We start from the raw sequence: 19389 nt of genomic DNA, 5'->3' as shown, positions 1-19389 counted from the left end.
CCCCTCCCCCTGCCCCTCCTCCTCCCTCTTCTTCTTACTCTTCTATTATTTTTTAAAGACTGGCCTATAGCTTGCTATGTAGCCCCAGCTGGTCTAAAAACTCTGCCCTTTTACCTCAGCCTCCTGAATGTTGTATTACCATCACCACATCTGTCTCAGTTTTATGTTTGTTGCCACCAAGAATCCCATCAGTTAGGAAGCTCATTCCTCTTTTGTGCTTCACTTTTCATTTTGTGATAGCCTGTTTTATAGAGTTTAGGCATTTATGGTTGTTGTTGATCTATGATTATATGAAATGGTTTAGAGCAGTGTTCTCACAGTTTATACATAGATCAGCTTGGTCATAACAAGCTTATGGGCTTGTTAGTAATGGGAGACTGTGGACCCCACCTACCTACTGAATCATGATCTCTGAAGATAGAGCCTTAGTAACTGTGTTAACAAGCTGTCCAGTGTTTGTTAAGAATGTTAATGTTGGAGGCCCACAGGTTAAGAGCAAGGAGTGCAAACAGTTTCTGTAAAGTGTCAATTTTGGTTTTACAGACTGCAGTCTCACAGCTATTCACTTATGCAGTTGTAGCAGAAAAGCTGCTGCAGATAATATATGAACAAATGAGTAGAGATGTTTCAGTAGAACGTGGCAGCATCTAAAAAAATGGTCAGTGGATCATATTTGATCCATTTGCTAAACTCTAGTTTAATATACTTAAAAGTGTTCAAAGTGCTGGGCACTGGTGGCTCATACCTATAATCCTAGCTACTCAGGAGGCTGAGATTTAATGATTGCCATTTGAAGTTAGCCTGGGCATGAAAGTCCCTGAGATTCTTCAGTCAAACACCAAGAAGCTGGAAGTAGATGTGTGGCTCAAGAAGTGGAGTGCCAGCCTTGAGTGCAAAATTGAATGAACAGTGTTCAGGTCCTGAGTTCAAACCTAGTACAGGCAAAGGAAAAAAAGGTGTTAATATATAATAAACATTATTGTGAATGAATAATATGTTACTTACCTTCCACATATTTTCTTTTCTTTTCTTGTGGTAATGGAAATAAACCCAGAGCCTTGCACAAGTGCTTTCCTCCTGCACTATGTTTCCAGACCTCACATGAATTTGTGTGTATGTGTGTGCACATGCACACACATGCGTGTGCATGCTGGACCTGGGGTTCAAACTTGGGGCCTGGGTGCTTTTGCTAAGCTTTTTTTTGCTCAAGATTAGAGGTCTACCACATGAGCCACAGCTCTACTTCCAACATGTTGTTGGTTAATTGGAGTTCAGACTTACAGTTTCCTTCCAGGCTGGCTTCAAACCTCAATCCTAAGTAGCTAGGCCTACAGGGATGAGGGAGCCCACTGAATTTTTTAAAATTAAATTTATCCCAGGACAAAAGAATCTGACTTGAGATAGTTCTTCAGTTATACTTCAAAAATTATGAGAAATGTTTTTTCCTTATTTTATTATCTAAATCTAAAGTCATTCCTATTACAAAGAGTTAATTTCTGACTTTAAATAGTTACTTGCCTTTGTCATGAAAAGGATATTGCACAGTGTAACTCCTAATTGGAAAAACAATTGGCTGCTGGTTTTCCATTGTGTTCCTTTTGTTTCCTATCTAGAGCATTGTTTCTCTGGTTGTGAGGTTGACATCCCTTGAGAGACTGATTTCATCCAGAAGACTGATCTAGGGAAAATGGAAACAGGAATATTGTATTTTTTATTTTGAATTGCCTTCACTGAGGTCCAGGCAAAAGCAAAGTCCTGTATTGTGTTTGGAACAGTATGTGGCATTCCACTTTTAAACAGTCTAAAGGAAGTGAGCCATAAATCCTTTCCTTTCCCCTAATATGAACTATTGAAATGTCCCTGTTTAAATAAGGAATAAAGGAATGGAGGGAAACTGGATCTTCTTAAAAAATTATGACTATTGTGCAGTGATATTTAAAAGTTTTCATTTTTCTGATTAGAAGAATGTAGTGGAGCCTGTCTCACTATCAGATAACCTCCCTTCCTGCTCGTTCTCTATCCTGTTCATGGTGTGTTGGGAGAGGACATGCTTCATGCGACTCTTTGTTTTTCACAGAATATCATATAGCCTGGCTATAGCTATTCTTAAAGTAAAATATTAGTCAGATGCAGCAAAATAAATACCAAAAAGCATTCTAATCAGCAGTGTATATAATGGCTACTGTTGTTTTTTCTGTTTAGAACCACACGATTACCTTCCTTGGTGATGTTGAGTTATACTTGCAGGGAAAGTACCCTGATTGCTTCTTCTGGAGACACTGTGCTGGTAGACTTTCTCTCTCGTTCCTTGGAATTCCATGGAGTAGTATATCAATTGTCATGCCCTTGGGAGAAGGCATGTTCCCAAGGTTCATCAGACCACAGGAAGATAAATGTATTGTGTTGGTGATTGTTTCCTCTCATTGAAAATGTGCCACAAAACCTTACTACTTCTATCATGTATATTTGTCATATGTTCATTAACCTTTGATGAACATGTAATGATATGTAGTTTCCTCAGAATTGTAACTCTTTACAATTCTTTTTACAAATATTTGAAGTTTTAAGTTAAAATTGATTTGCAATACCAACCAATTAATAATTACATTTCTCTAATTTCTAAGGAAAGCTCTTTTGTAGAAATAATTTAAAATTGCTGATGCTCCATGTCAAGAAATGTTTCTATTAAATTGCAGGTCTTCATTATGGAAATGATGCAAATTCTGTTTTTTTATTCTTCTTAGGCCCTACTTTCCTTTTTTTCTTTACATTGTTTATTATTATATGGTTAAGTAGTTGTACAAAGAAGTTCCCATTCTGCAAAACAGTATGTGAGTACAAGGTGTCTGACAACATTGTCACCCATCGTACTTTCCAAGATGACTTGCCCAAGGTAGAGTATATTCATGAAAGTAAGCAACAGCAGTCCATTGACTTCTTAAAGAAGTTACTCTGGATTTTAGAAATACTTTGATAGTATTTGTTCTGTGAAGTGTAATAGAGAACATTCTAGGATCTTTTACATTTTATTGAGTCTGTTGCTCAAGTTGACCACAATTTTTATTCACTTTTCAAATTTCTTGATTTTCCTTGATTTTCTTGATTTCTATCACTATCACTAGAACAGAGCTTCCTTCTTCATGTTATAGTAAATCAGGAAGTAAAACATTTATCATTCCATGCAAGTTACTGGGTAAATGGCAGCAGTAGAAAGCATAAATCCTGATTTGAGGATCAAATACAGTTTCTTGCCTTGGTTCCATGTTCCATTGGGATTCTGATTCATGCTTCATAAATGGGAGAGGTGTTTACATATCCTGTGTCTTCAGTACTAAGAAAGACAAGGCACTGCCAAGATATCTCTGCTTAGGCACATGTGTGTTTGTGTGTGTGTGTGTGTGTGTGTGTGTGTATGTGTATGTGTATATGTATGTATATATAAATGTTGTTTTTAAAAACAAACACTTTGTGTGTGTGTCAGTCCTGGGGCTTGAACTCAGGGTCTGACCCTGAGCTCTTTTGCTTAAGGAAAGTACTGTATGTACCACTTGACCACAGCTGTACTAATGGCTTTTTGGTGGTTAATTGGAGACTTTCCTGCCTGGGCTGGCTTCAAACCATGATCCTCAGATCTCAGCATCCTGGTAAGCTAGGATTACAGGTGTGAGCCACTGGTGCCTGGTATGGCTAAAACATTAAAAAAAAACATACAGCACCTCTCGTATCAGGAAGTGGGGGAGGAGGATAGACTAAAGAGACCAAGGAGTTTGAATATTTTCTTAGTTTATAAGTTTAGACAGCACTTAATGTGCTCAATCCTAGTGTAATATTATGACAGATTTCAGAATATAAAACTAGACAGAAGAATGATTATAGGGGCTGGGAAGGTGGCTCAGTGGTAGAGTGCTTGCCTTGCATGCATGAGGCCCTGGGTTCGATTCCTCAGCACCACATAAGCAAAAAGAAAAAAGCCGGAAGTGGCACTGTGGCTCAAGTGGTAGAGCGCTAGCCTTGAGCTGAAGAGCTGAGGGACAGTGCCCAGGCCCAGAGTTCAGGCCCCACGACCAGACCAAAAAAAAAAGAAGAATGATTATAACCAGTTATGTTAGTAGTCTTTACATCTTGAGATTTGGCTTCTAAAAATGGTGCCTAGACATTTTTTGGAAGAACATTGATTCCTATCAAGAATTTTACTTTAAGAGACTGAGGAAATATTTTCATCCTGTTTGTGTTGATTAACTGACTAGTATACTAAATTGGCATATTGAATTCAGTAGTAGTCTGGCCCATATTTTTTTGCTTCTAAATGAGTCCCCACATATCTCTGCTTTGGGAAGTATAGCGTGATGTAGAATGATAAGCACAGCTTGAATCTTTGATAAAGTGACTTGTGAATTTTTTTTCCACCCCTTCATTTTTGCTGGCATTTTGTCCTTGTATCTGGGCAAGGGTAGTTCTCAGGGAGAATAGGTTGCACACTATACAGTATAAAGGCTGGGGATTCATATGTACTCTAGAGCCATGTGGAGGGGATTTAGACAACTCCTGCTACTTAGTGCTTTTTTCTTGACTCCTGGGGCCCTTCCTTCATCTGTGGGGTAGAGATAACAGCTTTCAATGCCTAGGTACTATGTGGAAAAGGTCAGTGCCTAGCTTCTAAGCGCTGAATAAATGAGAGCATAGATTTGTTACAAGTAGCCATTGTTTTGCTAAAGTCTGAGATCAGGAATAAGAACTCAATTCTAGCCAGAGTAGATTGTGGAATTTCAATAATAATTTCCATAAGAAATTGGCTTTAGTTTTCTCACTGTGATCTGAGATTTGGACTAGGGCAGTGATTTTCAATCTGTGAAGGCTGGAGGTGCTTTGAGGTCACTGGCAAAGGGGAAAACTGAGACATCTTAGCAGGGAGGGTTTCCTTCTCAGCCAGACAGCTGGGCCTTTATTTATTTGATATATCAGGCTTCTTTGTAACTTCTCATTTAAAGAAATGCTTCTTGGCAAGCAAGATATGAACACACGTTCACACAGATACTTTGAGAACAATTGACTTTAAGGTTCTTTCAGATCCCTCCCAAGTCTGAAATGCTCTTGTGTCTTAGCCTACAACAAAAGTGGCAGCTCCACTAACTCTGTCCCCATGATGTTTTGTTGTTGTGTTTGTTCTGCGTGGTGTTTAAGTATATAAAGTACCAAAATCTGACTGGGCACAATGACTCATACCTGTAACCCCTCTATTTGGAAGGAAGAGCTAGGAGGTCTACTGTTCAAAGCCAGTTGGAATGGAAGGGGGGCAGAGAGATGAAGTGGTTCCTACCTCATAGAACAAGCTGAATATAAAAGGAGTTCATATGTGTAATCGCAAGTAGTTGGGAGGCATAGGTAGGAGGATTGAGGTCTGAGGTCAGCTCAAACAAAGTATGAAACCCCCACCTGAAAAATAAAGCAAAAATATTTGAGAGCAGGGTTCAAGTGGTAGAGTATTTCAGCAGTTCAAAGGCCCTGGGTCCAAACCCTAGTACAACCCCACCCCCTAGAAAAATCCAAGATTTGAGAGATTTCACACAAAATTCAAGAACTGTTTTCTTGGGAAAATGGATATATCTGACAGTTAGTTCTGTTCTCACATTTCCAAAAGACAGGCTGCTAGAGCTGAGTGACAGTTGCTCCCAGGTACTCCCTTTGCATTTACCTGCGTGGTGTCCAAAGGCACTTGAGTCTTTAACAATTGATTTATCCTCTGCACTGCACAGGAACATCAACATTATTAGATTAACCAGTGTTGGCATTCTAGAAGAATTAAACATATTTGCCCTGTAAGAAAGTTCATTCTTGAACTCAACAGTTAAGTTTTAAATGTACTTAAAAGGAGATTTAAAGCTGGGCTCTGGTGGCTCACACCTCTAATTCTAGCTACTCTGGAAGCTGAGATGTGAGGATTGCAGCTCAAAGCCAGCCCAGACAGGAAAGTTAATGAGACTGTATCTCCAATTAACAACCAGAAAACTACAAGTGGCGCTGTGTCTTAAAGTGGTAGAGTGCAAGCTTTGAGCAAAAGAGCTCAGAGACAGTGCCCAGGCTCTGAGTTCAAGCCTTATGTCTGACCAAAAAAAAGAGAGAGATTTAAAGACTGTTTTGGGGGTATCCATGAAAAAGTAAATGGGAAATTAGTTTCTTTCTTTCTTTCTTTCTTTCTTTCTTTTTTTTTTTTTTTGCTTTTTTGCCAGTCCTAGGGCTTAAACTGTAGGCCTGGGCTCTGTTCCTGAGCTTCTTTTGGTCAAGGCTAGTGCTCTACCACTTGAGCGACTGCATCACTTCTGGCTTTTTCTGAGTAGTTAATTGGAGATAGTCTTACAGACTTTCCTGCCTTGGCTAGCTTCAAAATGTGATTCTCAGATCTTAGCCTCCTAAATAACTAGATGAGCCACTGGCACCTGCTTCATTTGTGATTAAACTGTATTCTAACTATCATTCTATTTTTGTGTAACAGCATTTTCTTCCTCTTGCAAATCTGGATTGTTCACCAAATGTTGAGACATTCCTTTGTGAAGCTTTTGTACCAACTTGCACAGAGCAAATTCATGTGGTTCCACCTTGTCGAAAATTTTGTGAAAAAGTATATTCTGATTGCAAAAACTTAATTGACACATTTGGGATCAGATGGCCTGAGGAACTTGAATGTGACAAGTAAGTTATGTTTTTCACTGAAAACTGATATTTTGATATAAATTAATTTCTCCAGAATTTTAGTAACAGGCTTTTATTATTTATTCATCAAATGTATTTTGCACAGTTAGTATATGCCAAATATAATGGCATTGAGTGTTACAGACACAATGATTAACAACAAACAGACCTAGCTCTTACCCTCCCATGAGATAGAAGGAATAAATAATAATTAAAGAATTATAAAGTGCAATGCTAAACTTTAGGTTCAGTTCTCAACACTTCAAAATGAAAAAAAGTAAATTTCTCAAACACAATTCATATGCTGTACAGAGGCAAGCCTGTACTCTTTTTTTTCAGACAACCATTCATCTAAATTTTAAGTTTTAACTAGTTCTAAAAACATGTTAGTAATTGTTATTTGACTGCTTGTTTTCCCAGTAGTATATTTTCATATTTACTTGCCTTGTATATTTAAATATCTATTAGAATGATAAGGCATCATGGATCATCACAAGTTTTAGATCAGTTTAAAAACATTCTACTGAATCCTAACCTGTAAGCTGTGTAGAACTGTATGTCTTCCCGTCAATTATGAATTCATAAGGAAATACTTTATAGTTAGAAAGCATAGGGTTAAGTAGCAAATAAAAAATGTTGACTTGGTATATTTAACTCTTTGGTTCTCTTTACAGATTGCAATATTGTGATGACACTGTTCCTGTAACTTCTGACCCACACACAGAAGTGCTTGGTCCTCAGAAGAAAACGGAACAAGTACAAAGAGACATTGGATTTTGGTGTCCAAGGCATCTTAAGACTTCTGGAGGACAAGGCTATAAGTTCCTGGGAATTGAACAATGTGCACCCCCATGCCCCAACATGTATTTTCAAAGTGATGAGCTAGACTTTGCAAAAAGTTTTATTGGAATAGTTTCAATATTCTGTCTTTGTGCAACTCTTTTTACATTTCTTACTTTCTTAATTGATGTTAGAAGATTCAGATACCCGGAAAGACCAATTATATATTACTCTGTCTGTTACAGCATTGTATCTCTTATGTACTTCATTGGATTTTTGCTGGGCAACAGCACTGCCTGTAATAGGGCAGATGAAAAGCTGGACCTTGGTGACACGGTTGTCCTAGGATCTCAAAATAAGGCTTGCAGTGTATTATTTATGTTTTTGTATTTTTTCACAATGGCTGGCACTGTGTGGTGGGTGATTCTGACCATCACTTGGTTCTTAGCTGCAGGAAGGAAATGGAGTTGTGAAGCCATTGAACAAAAAGCAGTGTGGTTTCATGCTGTTGCCTGGGGAATTCCAGGTTTTCTTACTGTTATGCTTCTTGCGATGAACAAAGTGGAAGGAGACAACATTAGTGGAGTGTGCTTCATTGGCCTTTATGACCTGGATGCTTCTCGCTACTTTGTGCTTTTGCCATTGTGCCTCTGTGTGTTTGTGGGGCTGTCTCTCCTTTTAGCTGGCATTATTTCCTTAAATCATGTGCGCCAAGTTATACAGCATGATGGCCGGAACCAAGAGAAACTGAAGAAGTTTATGATTCGAATTGGAGTCTTCAGTGGCCTATACCTTGTGCCCTTAGTGACACTCCTTGGATGTTACATCTATGAGCTAGTGAACAGATTTACCTGGGAAATAACCTGGGTCTCTGATCATTGTCGCCAGTACCATATCCCATGTCCTTATCAGGTAAGAGCTATCATTTGGATTTTGTTACTATGCACTTTTAACATAGAAAGTGTTCCTAGGCATATACTTGTATTCATCATGGACAGAAAATTAGATATCAGAAGTGTCCCAAAAGTTTTCTCCTTCAGCTGAAGTTTTAGTCATAGTAGTAAAGTGCCTCATTCTCTTCAAAATTAAAGTTGAGTGCTAGTAGTTCATGCCTATAATCCTAGCTACTCTGGAGGCTGATATCTAAGGATCTTGGTTCAAAATTATCCCAGACAGACAAACTGAGAGACTCTTGGGCAACAAAGCCAAGGGAGAGCACTGACTTCAGGTCCTATTAGTGACACACGAATTTAATTACAAAGGCAAGGTGAATAGTAAGGGAGAACAGAGCCAGAAGAATAGGCTCATCAGAGGAAGAAAAAGAAAGTAATTTCTACTGAGTTAAGGATTGATTGGTTTTACTTCTTCAGTTAGTAGAAAAACCCTATATTGAGGTATATTTAATTTCATCATATTATATAATTTTAACAGTACATGCTTATGAAAATAGAATTTCATCTTTGCCTAACCCATTCTCTCATTTCTTAACTTAAAAAAGCAGTTGAAAAAAAGTTTGATACTTAAGATTAATATATAGGTGGTATTTTTAAGATTTGAAAAAATAAATTTCTGAAACTATGTACTTTCTAAAAGCATTTTAGTGGAGTTTTTCAATAGAAAACTAAAATTAAATGTTGGCTGCAGTGTTCAGTTTACCTATAATCCCAGTTGCTTGGAAGGTTGAGGCAGGAAGAAAGGCTGAGGCAGGAGGATTCTAAGTTTGAGGCCAGGCAGGGTAACTCAGTAAGAAGAAGGAAGAGAGAGGGAGGAAGGAAGGAAAGGAAGGAAGAGGGAGGGAGAGAGGGAGGGAAAGAGGGAGGGAGGAAGGAAGGAAAGGAAGGAAGGAGAGGAAGGGAGGGAGGGAGAAGGAAGGAAGGAAGAAAGGAGAGGGAGGGAGGGAGGAGAAGGAAGGAAAGAAGGAAGGAAGGTTGCTTCAATTGGTCTGGGAATGTAGCTCCAGGGTAGGGCACTTGCCTAGCACATGGCAGGCTCTGAGTTGTGTCTCTACCACTGCAAAAGAATAGTGATAGCAGTAGTAATGATAATAATACTTTTTGTACATTTTCTTCCATACTGAGGTATGATGTTACTATATTGAACATGGGCACTATCATTACAGTATATCAACTTAGAAATTATTTTACATAATCACTACAACATTATTTGCAAATGGAAGTAGGTTGGGAGTATTCTAAATATCTTTAAATAAAGATAATTGAGTACATTATGGTTTACTCATAAAAGGTTTTAAGCTAAAAAGATAGAAAGGCCTTACTTGTACTGATCTAGAATGCTCTCAGAAATGCTAATAAGTGCAAAAAGTGAGCTATCATGCAGGACATGGAATATTATGATACACATTTAAAACTAATATTTGAAGGTTATGCTTGATGCAATAGCATTATAATTTTTATGAAATTTCTACATTTTTCCACTTCACTAATATTTATTTTGTTCTAGTCATCCAAGTGAATGCATAAATACTGTAAAATATGTTATGAATTTGGGTGGATCTTTGTGGTGGATTATAGTAAGGGGAAAATAGGTAAATAGAGGAAATGATTTTACAAGAGAATGCTCTGCATACAAGATAGAAAACGGGCCAGGGAATCATACCCCAGTTTAGAAGATTGCTTTTAAATACGTTATTTGTCTATTTGAAGAGATATATTTTGACACCTATACAATGGTTCTTTGTTCAGAACTTAGATGAAAAATATATTGCACTTAAAGTATTATTATATTACTTCAAACCTTTTGTGATAAAATTGAAGAGGCATAGTTTTTATTCTGGCTTAACAAGTTGACAGTGTAGACTTTACATTTTGAATATGTCATTGTTTATTTGTTTGTTTGTTTGTAGGCAAAAACAAAAGCTCGGCCAGACCTGGCCTTATTTATGATAAAATACCTGATGACATTAATTGTTGGCATCTCTGCTGTCTTCTGGGTTGGAAGCAAAAAAACCTGTGCAGAATGGGCTGGGTTTTTCAAACGAAATCGCAAACGAGAGTAAGAACCTATTGCATTATCTGACATTATTCTAATAATTAGATCCCAATACCAATAGCTTTTACAAAAGAGTAAGAACTCAAAATTATGGAATACCATTTCACAATATAGATATGCATGTGTTAGTAAATGGTTTGCTTTAGCTATAGACATTGTATATAATGCATTGTATAGTTTGGGGAAATTGTTCCCTATTGGTTCAATTAACGAATGCTCCAGTTTCAAAAAGATTTTTTTTTTTTGGGTCCGGTCCTGAACTCTGGGCCTGGGTGCTGTCCCTCAGCTCTTCAGCTCAAGGCTAGCGCTCTGCCATAGTGCCACTTCCGGCTTTTTTCTTTTTGCTTATGTGGTGCTGAGGAATCGAACCCAGGGCCTCATGCATGCAAGGCAAGTGCTCTACCACTGAGCCACCTTCCCAGCCTCATCAAAAAGATTTTTTTTTTTTTCAGAACTGTAGACCTTTTTTTTTTTTTTGGCCATGGGCCTTGAACTCTGGGCCTGGGCACTGTCCCTCAGCTCTTTAGCTCAAGGCAAGCAATTTATCACTTGAACCACAACACCACTTCTGGTTTTCTGGTGGTTTATTGGAGATAAGAGCCTCACAGACTTTGCTGCGGGGCTGGCTTTGAACTGCAATACACAGAGTTTAGCCCCCTGAGTAGTTAGGATTACAGGCGTGAGCCACTGGTGCCCAGCTGTAGACCTTTTTACTAGTAAGTTTTTGAAGTCTGAACAATTGCATTTAACAGGGCTTTATTTGTTTACAGTATTTCCCTATGCCTGCCCCTGCCGCACACCCACAGTTATGTCACTGCAACTTGTTAACTGTGAAGTTAAAAAGCAGACTGTTTATTTTAACTATGTTCCCTATTCTCTTTTCTTCTGGTTTACTTTTATATTTGGTTTATTTATATATAATACAAAAACAATCAGTCCATTGTTTCATGTTGGTTTGAATTTCCTTACCTTCAATCTTTGATTTTTGACTATTTAATTTCTTTGTGTAGTTTTTATTAAATGGAAATTTTATTTTTACATGGGATATAAGGATGGTCTTAATTCAGCTTCCTTGACAATTATCCTTGAGAGGTTTTTTCTTTTAGTTAGTATGCATTAGTTGTGCAGGAAGGGAGCTTCTTGTGCTGTTTTCCCATGTGAATTCCAATCAATCTTGCCTCCTTTATCACTCTGTTTAATTCCTTAACCAGTTTACTATTTGTGTTGACAAAGGCCAATAAAGCATATACAGAAGATTTTACTTTTTGAAATCCATATATTTCATAGATTTGTAATTACAGATTTTATAACTGATATCCGTCATTTAGGATTTCTAACTTTAATGAGTGAAAATTTTTGGCAAATGACACATGATAACCTTTGTGGCTTCTGCTGTAATAGTTGAAGTGTATTAAGTAAATTCTCCTTGGATTTTCCTATAGTCCCATCAGTGAAAGTCGAAGAGTGCTGCAGGAGTCATGTGAGTTTTTCTTAAAGCACAATTCTAAAGTGAAACACAAAAAGAAGCACTACAAACCAAGTTCACATAAGCTGAAGGTGATTTCCAAATCCATGGGAACCAGTACAGGAGCCACAGCAAATCACGGCACTTCTTCAGTGGCCATCACTGACCATGATTACTTAGGACAAGAAACTTTGACAGAAATTCAGACCTCCCCAGAGGCATCCATGAGAGACCTGAGAACTGACAGAGCATGCACCCCCAAACTAAGGGAACAGGACCATGGTGAACCTGCTTCCCCAGCTGCGTCCAGCTCCAAACTCTCTGGGGAACAGGTGGACAAGAAAAGCAGGGCAGGCAGCGTGAGGGAGAAAAGCAGTGTGTGTGAAGGCGCTCAGAGTGAAGGAAGGTAAGCTTTAATGTTGTTCTCAAAAGTATTTGCCAGCTTTAACCACTGCATTATCTATTTTTATTATAATATGACACATTTGGAAAGTAAACATTTTATCATGTGTCTAGATACTCTTAATGCCTTATAAACATGGCATTTAGTAGTTTAATTCTTAGTTTTAAGAACAAGCCTAAAATGTATTGTTAAGTGGGAAAGTAATTTTTTTATTGTGAAAATACTGTACAGAGGGGTTACAATTACATGCGCAAGATAATGCGTACATTTCTTATCAAGCATTGTAGCCTCCTCCTTTGTTTCCCCTTCCCATCCCTTCCCATCCTCCCCCTGCCCCCACACCCAATCCTCCCCGCTCCCCCCTTATGGGAAAGTGATTTTTATTTTTTATGGTAAATTGTTAAGAGTTACTTATATATTTAGGTGAATATTTACAACTCATCTTCCAGGTTGTTTTTGTTAATACTGCATTATATCAGAGTGGGATTACACTGTGATCCCAACATTTGGAAGGAGAGGTGGGAGGATCTAGTTTGAATCCATTGTGGGCTGAATTCAAGGCCAGCCTGGACTAGACTATATACATAAGACTCTGTGCCCCTCCTTACAAAAAACTAGGAGAAATTCTAGATTACATTACTGTCTCGGAGCTGTCGTTTTACATGGGGATGATTATAACTAAGATGTTTTATTTTCTGAACATGGAAAGATATTGACATCCTTAATGAATTTTCCCAGATTTCCATAGGTGATCAGAACACAGGTAAGCATTGAATTAGTTAGCATTCTGATAGCTAACTACCTGGCTCTCAGATGGGACTAACTGACCTTCTCTCTGTGTCCATGACAGCTTTCATATGATCACATTGTAACTACATACATGCTTTTATCCTCCACTAGATTGAAAAGCTCCTTAAAGGCAGAACTGAGGTCTTATTCACCTTAGTCTTACCATCTTCTTACATGGTATCTTATGTGTGGTAGGAAAACAAGATTTGTATTTGAAGGCAGGATTTTTATTTTGAAGTGATAGAATATACTAAGTTTTTATGGATTAGTTCCTCCTAAAGGTTGATACTGGCAGAAGAAAAAACTCATGGCAAATGAGAAGCAGCTATAAGGATGGTTGGCATTGTATTTGTGCTTAGATATGTATGTATATATGTGTGCATGTATGTAGGTATGTAGGTGTGTGTGTATATGTAAGTGCATGTGTCCATGTCTGTCAACTTCTTTTCTTTTGTCCAGGCTAAGTCCAAAGAATGACGTTACTGAGAGTGGCCTGGTGCAGAGCAACAGTGTGCAAGTTCCCAGTTCTTCAGAGCCGAGCAGCCTCAGGGGTTCCACATCACTGCTTGTTCACTCAGCTTCCGGGGTGAGAAAAGAACAGGGTGCTGGCAGTCATTCCGATACTTGAAAACCTAGAAACAAATTCATGTTACACTGGACCTGACCAATGCACTGCCTTACGAGAATCACTGTCAGCTAGGGATGTAGCTCAGTGGTAGAGCACCTGCCTAGCAGGCTCAAGGTTTTGGGTTCAATTCCCAGGACTGAAAAAAAGAAAAATCTCTGTTCTTTTGCACTTAACGCTGCATTATCTACTGTTAAGCTGGAAAACAAGCAAATGAAAACAGACTTCAACAATAATACAATTTATTTTGACAAAGGCTAATGACAACAGTATACCAGAAAACAGAAATGTTCAGGTTAATAATATTTTTAAATTGTGTGGGAGAAGGGAGTTAAGGAGTCTTCTTTTCTATTCATGAAGATTCTACCCTTGTTAGAGATTATTTTAAGATACATATTATTTCACTTTTTGGATATAAAGTCATAATTTTTCTTTGTAGAACTATTTAAAACTTAGTGCTATACCAGATATACATTTACAAATAATCTTAAATGGATTTGAATTTATTGGAAATCCTGGAAAATTGATTCAAATATTTTTATTTTTATTGATATTTTAGCACTGCTTCTGTAGCTTTTACACTGGATTTCTAAAGTGTATTCTTTAATAATATAAACAAATAGTTGATGCACCAAAAGGTTTGTGATAAGCATTCAACTGTTAGAAACCACTTCTACCTTGCCATCTTAACCTATGTAAATTTTATTTAGTCTGGTTTTAGAAATTTCACAGATCTGTCCTGCAGCTCAAATAACGGTGCTTACTGGAGGAGTGGCCAGGGTTGATTGTCCAGGCTGCTCCCTGATCCTCGCACATTTTATACCACACGTCCTGAGGATAAGTAGATGAAATGTTAATCTTTTATAAATTAAGCCAAGTGCAATTGATTACCCTTTTTAAAGTTTTTGAACACTCACAATGAGCATTTCCAGTCACAATTTCTTGTACTTTTCCCTTTTGTAAACTTTGTGTAGTTTTTTAACTTCAGAATTCTATAAATACTTATATGGTGAAGTATCTTTTTCAGACATTATACAGAATTTATTTCTGTAATTGAACATTCAAAAATGTATTAACAGGGGCTGGGAAGGTGGCTCAGTGGTAGAGTGCTTGCCTTGCATGCATGAGGCCCTGGGTTCCATTCCTCAGCACCACATAAGAAAAAAAAAAGCCGGAAGTGGCGCTGTGGCTCATAGTGGTAGAGTGCTAGCTTTGAGCTGAAGAGCTGAGGGACAGCGCCCAGGCCCAGAGTTCAGGCCCCACAACTGGACCCCCTCCTCCCCCCAAAAAAGAATCTCATAGACTTTTGGGCTGGGAAGGTGGCTCAGTGGTAGAGTGCTTGCCTTGCATGCATGAGGCCCTGGGTTCGATTCCTCAGTACCACATAAGTAGAAAAAGCACTAGCTCAAGGCACTAGCCTTGAGCTGAATTGCTGAGGGACAGTGCCCAGGCCCAGAGTTCAGGCCTCACGACTAACCAAAAAGAATTTCAAGAACAACTAGATGGAAACCCAGGAAGAATGTAGGTGGCTCTAGCAATACTACCAACCAATATAATCCATTTAAACTTTAAGGGCATGCCACATCAAAAGACACATTTCTTTCAAGTACCACAGCAAAAAGAAAAAAAAAGCCGGAAGTAGCGCTGTGGCTCAAGTGGTAGAGCGCTAGCCTTGAGCTGAAGAGCTGAGGGACAGCGCTCAGGCCCAGAGTTCAGGCCCCACGACTGGACCCAAAAAAAAAAAAAATAAAAATGTATTAACAATATTAGTGCCAATCAAAATGGGGAAAATTTAGTCCTAATAAGCAAAATGTATTTTGTACTTTAAAGTTAGTTTTCTTTCTCATTAAGTATTATTTCTTGAACAAAATTTTCAGATTTTTTGTCTATTTAACACTCAGTTAAAGTTTAAAAATATCATGTACTGTATGGAAATGTTTTAAATATTAACTTTTCCACATTTGTAAACAGATAACTTTGTATACAAGAACCTTGTGAACTTTTCACTAATAAAATTGTCTTTGTATAAGACATTATAGAGCATTTCATATTCTTGGCCTAGAAAGTTGTGTAATCTTTCTAATGAGTGGTATTATCAGTAATAAATCATAAGCTCTTTTTAACAGTGGAAGAGGATGGCACAGAATTTATTGTTATACTTTTTCCCCAGTATCTTAGAAAGACATCATGTTAATTTTTGTTAGAATTGCATAGTATTTTTCAATCAAGAAAGCTCACTTAAATTACATAACTCCATCGCTTTACAATTTTAATAATAAACTTGGCCTAGGCAAAGTGTAACTGTAGAGCAGCAAAGATTTGCTAAGACAATATTTCACATTGAAAATCTGCTACAAACTCTCAACACAGTTGTCCAAAACAGCATCTTTCGAAAGGACCCAGAATACCCATTAGAATCTGGTAAAACTAGACCAAAACTGTGGAGAGCTGCGGGAGCAGCGACCAAAGACGGCGCGGCTGTAAGGTGCGGCCGCAAAAATGGCGCGGCTGCGACCAAAGATGGCGCTGGCTCCCGCCTTCCCGATGGCGAGTGCTCTCTATGAAAAAACAACTCCTTATATGGCTATGGCTTGGCTACTGGCTTGCTTCCGTGTTTGCAGCCCTATCGGTATATGCCACGTGGTGCTTCGGGATTGGCCATCCAGGAGGCTTATAACCAGAGGGGGGGGGCGGAGGGGAAGGAGACGTGGGAAGAAGCGGGCAGAAGCAAGCGGGAGAAGAGAAGATGTTGTAAAAGGTCCTGAATAAACCGCCTGAAAGAAGAACCTGTTGTCGCGTCATCCTTGCGGGTCGAGGCGGTCGCGACAAGTGGCTCCCAACGTGGGGCTCGACGGGATTCAGAACTTTCAGCGGTCAGGGGGTGCACCGGTAAGTCCCCAGGTAAGAGGGGATCCGCGATAAAAGCGGGAGGGATTTTGGCTCATCTCAGCAGACAAAGAGAGAGCGGCAATCCAGGGCTAGTTTATTTACTAGCTAAAAGCTAAAGTAAAAGATTATTTGAGAAATATGGGCGCTTCTTCCTCGCACCCAATTTTGTTGGCTCTTAAGGAGCTACTACACTCTAAAAATCTAAAATTAAAAGGACATGTCCTAGAGAGATTTTTGGATAAATGTGATACTGTAGCACCGTGGTTTGCAGTTTCAGGGAGTCTTACAGTGGCCTCAGGGGAGAAGTTAGGATGGGATTTAGATTTTGCGCATGAGCTAGGAACGCTTAGGAGTGGGGTGAGGCCTATTTGGAAGTTGATACGGAGCTGCCTAGAAGACCAGCGATGCAGTGAAGTGGTTGAGAACGGGCAGGCAGCTCTAGAGAGACTGCAAGAGGCGAGGTCCGAAAGAAGCAGCCCAGCTAGCGGTGCCGTAAAAAGGCCCAGGCAGAGGCTGTATCCTGATCTCACGGAGTTAGAATCCCTTGGAAACTCAGACTCGGAGGAACTGCAGGCCCTCACAGAGCAGTCAGGACAGACAAAGATAGCTATGAAAGGGAAGGAGGGGAGATTCAGGCAAGGAGAATGTAAAGAGTGTTGCTGTGGGACTCCTAAGAGTCTCACAGCGCCCGCCGGCCCCCCACTTTACAATGAAGGAGGTGGTGCATCAGGCTGGTCTTTTAACCCGGAGGCATGGAGAACGGCGAGGAATGAGTTACGCCAGGCTTTTCCTATATTCCAGGACGCCAATCAGCAGAGATACCATGAGCCTTTAGACTTCAAGGTGATTAAGTCTCTAGCTGAGTCCGTACGTACGTACGGAGTAACTGCATCCTTTACTGTTGTACAAGTCGAGGCATTAGAAAGGCATTGTATGACCCCCGGAGACTGGGCTAGTCTCGTGAAATCCTGCTTGAGCCCTGGACAATACTTAGATTGGAAAGCTTATTTAGTTGAATTTGCAAATGAAGAAGCCGCAGCAAACCAAGCTGCTGGCAATCCTGCTTGGGATAGAGACATGCTTCTAGGTATAGGAAGGTTTGCCAACCAACAGATAGGATATCCAGTAGAAGTATATCAACAGATTAACAAGATAGGGATTAAAGCATGGAAAGCCTTGCCTAATAAAGGAGAAGTAAGTGGGAACTTAACAAAAATTATACAGGGGTCTACTGAACCCTTCTCGGACTTTGTAGCAAGGATGGTTGAGGCAGCAGGAAGAATCTTTGGGAATCCTGATGCTGCAATGCCCCTAATTAAACAACTAGTATTTGAGCAATGCACTAAAGAGTGTAGGTCTGCCATTACCCCTTACAAAAATCGGGGATTGGAGGCTTGGATGAAAATTTGCAGAGAACTTGGAGGGCCTTTAACCAATGCCGGATTAGCTGCTGCAGTCTTGCAGTTAACACACAAAAAGGGAGGAAGGACAGGGGCGTGCTATCACTGTGGGAAAGATGGACATATGAAGCGCAATTGTCCCCATAGAGGAGAGAGAGGTAGCAAGCTCCCGGGACCACAAAAACAGCCTGGCCTCTGTCCTTGCTGCAAAAAGGGGAAGCATTGGGCAAATGAATGCAGATCCGTTAAGGACATCAACGGCCAACCCCTAGAGCAGACAACAAACGGGAAGCGGGGCCCTCGTCCCCAGGGCCCACAAATATATGGGGCAGTGGAGCAAGGACAATCAAAACTGAAACAGTGGCCGACATTACAGCACCCACAGAACCGCGGAGAGCCACTGCGGGCTCCGCAGGACTGGACCTCCGCGCCACCACCAGACTCGTACTAACCCCCCAAATGGGCGTTCAGTTAGTGGATACAGATTTCAAAGGACCCTTAGAACCAGGAACAGTAGGGTTGCTTTTGGGCAGGTCGTCTGTCACTCTACGGGGTCTTAAAATACACCCTGGAGTAATAGACCCTGATTATACTGGAACTATTAAAATCATGGTTGAGTCACCAAAAGGAATTTTTGCCATATCTCCTGGTGACCGCATTGCACAGCTGCTTATTTTACCTAGCCTCCATGAGCATTTTGAAGCGCAGCAACAGACTAGGGCAGAAAAGGGTTTCGGATCCACAGGAGTAGATCTGACATTTATATCTCTTGATTTAGACCAAAGACCAGTGCTAGAACTAAAAATAGACAATAAAAAGATATTAGGTCTTCTAGATACTGGGGCAGATAAAAGTATAATTGCAAAAAAGGATTGGCCGTTGGGATGGCCTATACAGACCTCTCCTCAAGTATTGCAAGGCCTAGGATACGCAAAAACTCCTGAAATGAGTGCAAGACAACTCTCCTGGAAGGACGATGAAGGCCACTCAGGCACTATTCAGCCTTATGTGCTAGAGCTGCCAGTATCATTGTGGGGAAGAGATCTGTTAAAAGAGATGGGGTTTACTCTGAGCAATGCATGTTCAGCTGTTTCCCAAGATATGATGACTCGCATGGGGTATCATCCTGGCTTTGGCCTAGGGAAATTTCTACAAGGCAATAAAGAGTCCATCCAAGTAAAACAAAAGTTAGACAAACAGGGACTGGGTTTTTCATAGCGGCCACTGGGGTGGGCATTCCCATAGTTTGGAAGACGGGGGATCCAGTATGGGTGCCTCAGTGGCCACTGCCCTCGGAAAAGCTTGCTGCTGCTCAAACTCTAGTACAAGAACAGGTAGAACT

At 39.8% G+C, this 19389-nt stretch overlaps 1 protein-coding gene and 1 long non-coding RNA gene across 2 annotated transcripts in view; one reads left to right on the top strand and one right to left on the bottom strand.

Annotated features, from left to right (window-relative positions):
• The window catches only part of Fzd6 (frizzled class receptor 6), an 18097-nt gene extending 4135 nt beyond the window's left edge, over positions 1-13962 (top strand). The window contains exons 2-6 of the mRNA XM_013012571.1: positions 6491-6687; positions 7362-8379; positions 10331-10479; positions 11919-12347; positions 13593-13962. Of these exons, the coding sequence (XP_012868025.1) occupies positions 6491-6687; positions 7362-8379; positions 10331-10479; positions 11919-12347; positions 13593-13761 (1962 nt within the window). The 3' untranslated portion in view covers positions 13762-13962. The remainder of the gene's footprint in view (positions 1-6490; positions 6688-7361; positions 8380-10330; positions 10480-11918; positions 12348-13592) is intronic.
• An 821-nt stretch (positions 13963-14783) lies between these two features.
• LOC105982860 lies at positions 14784-15808 on the bottom strand. The gene is made up of 2 exons (XR_001174927.1): positions 15513-15808; positions 14784-14827 (listed from the first exon to the last, which is right to left on the bottom strand). It is a non-coding gene; the product is annotated as an uncharacterized LOC105982860 (long non-coding RNA).
• Between the last annotated feature and the right edge of the window lie 3581 nt (positions 15809-19389).

This window comes from Dipodomys ordii, unplaced genomic scaffold (genome assembly GCF_000151885.1).
Source record: "Dipodomys ordii isolate 6190 unplaced genomic scaffold, Dord_2.0 Scaffold17, whole genome shotgun sequence".
Taxonomy (NCBI): Eukaryota; Metazoa; Chordata; class Mammalia; order Rodentia; family Heteromyidae; genus Dipodomys; species Dipodomys ordii.
The sequence above is the reverse complement of the archived record's forward strand: the minus strand, read 5'-3'. Positions and strand labels throughout refer to the sequence as shown.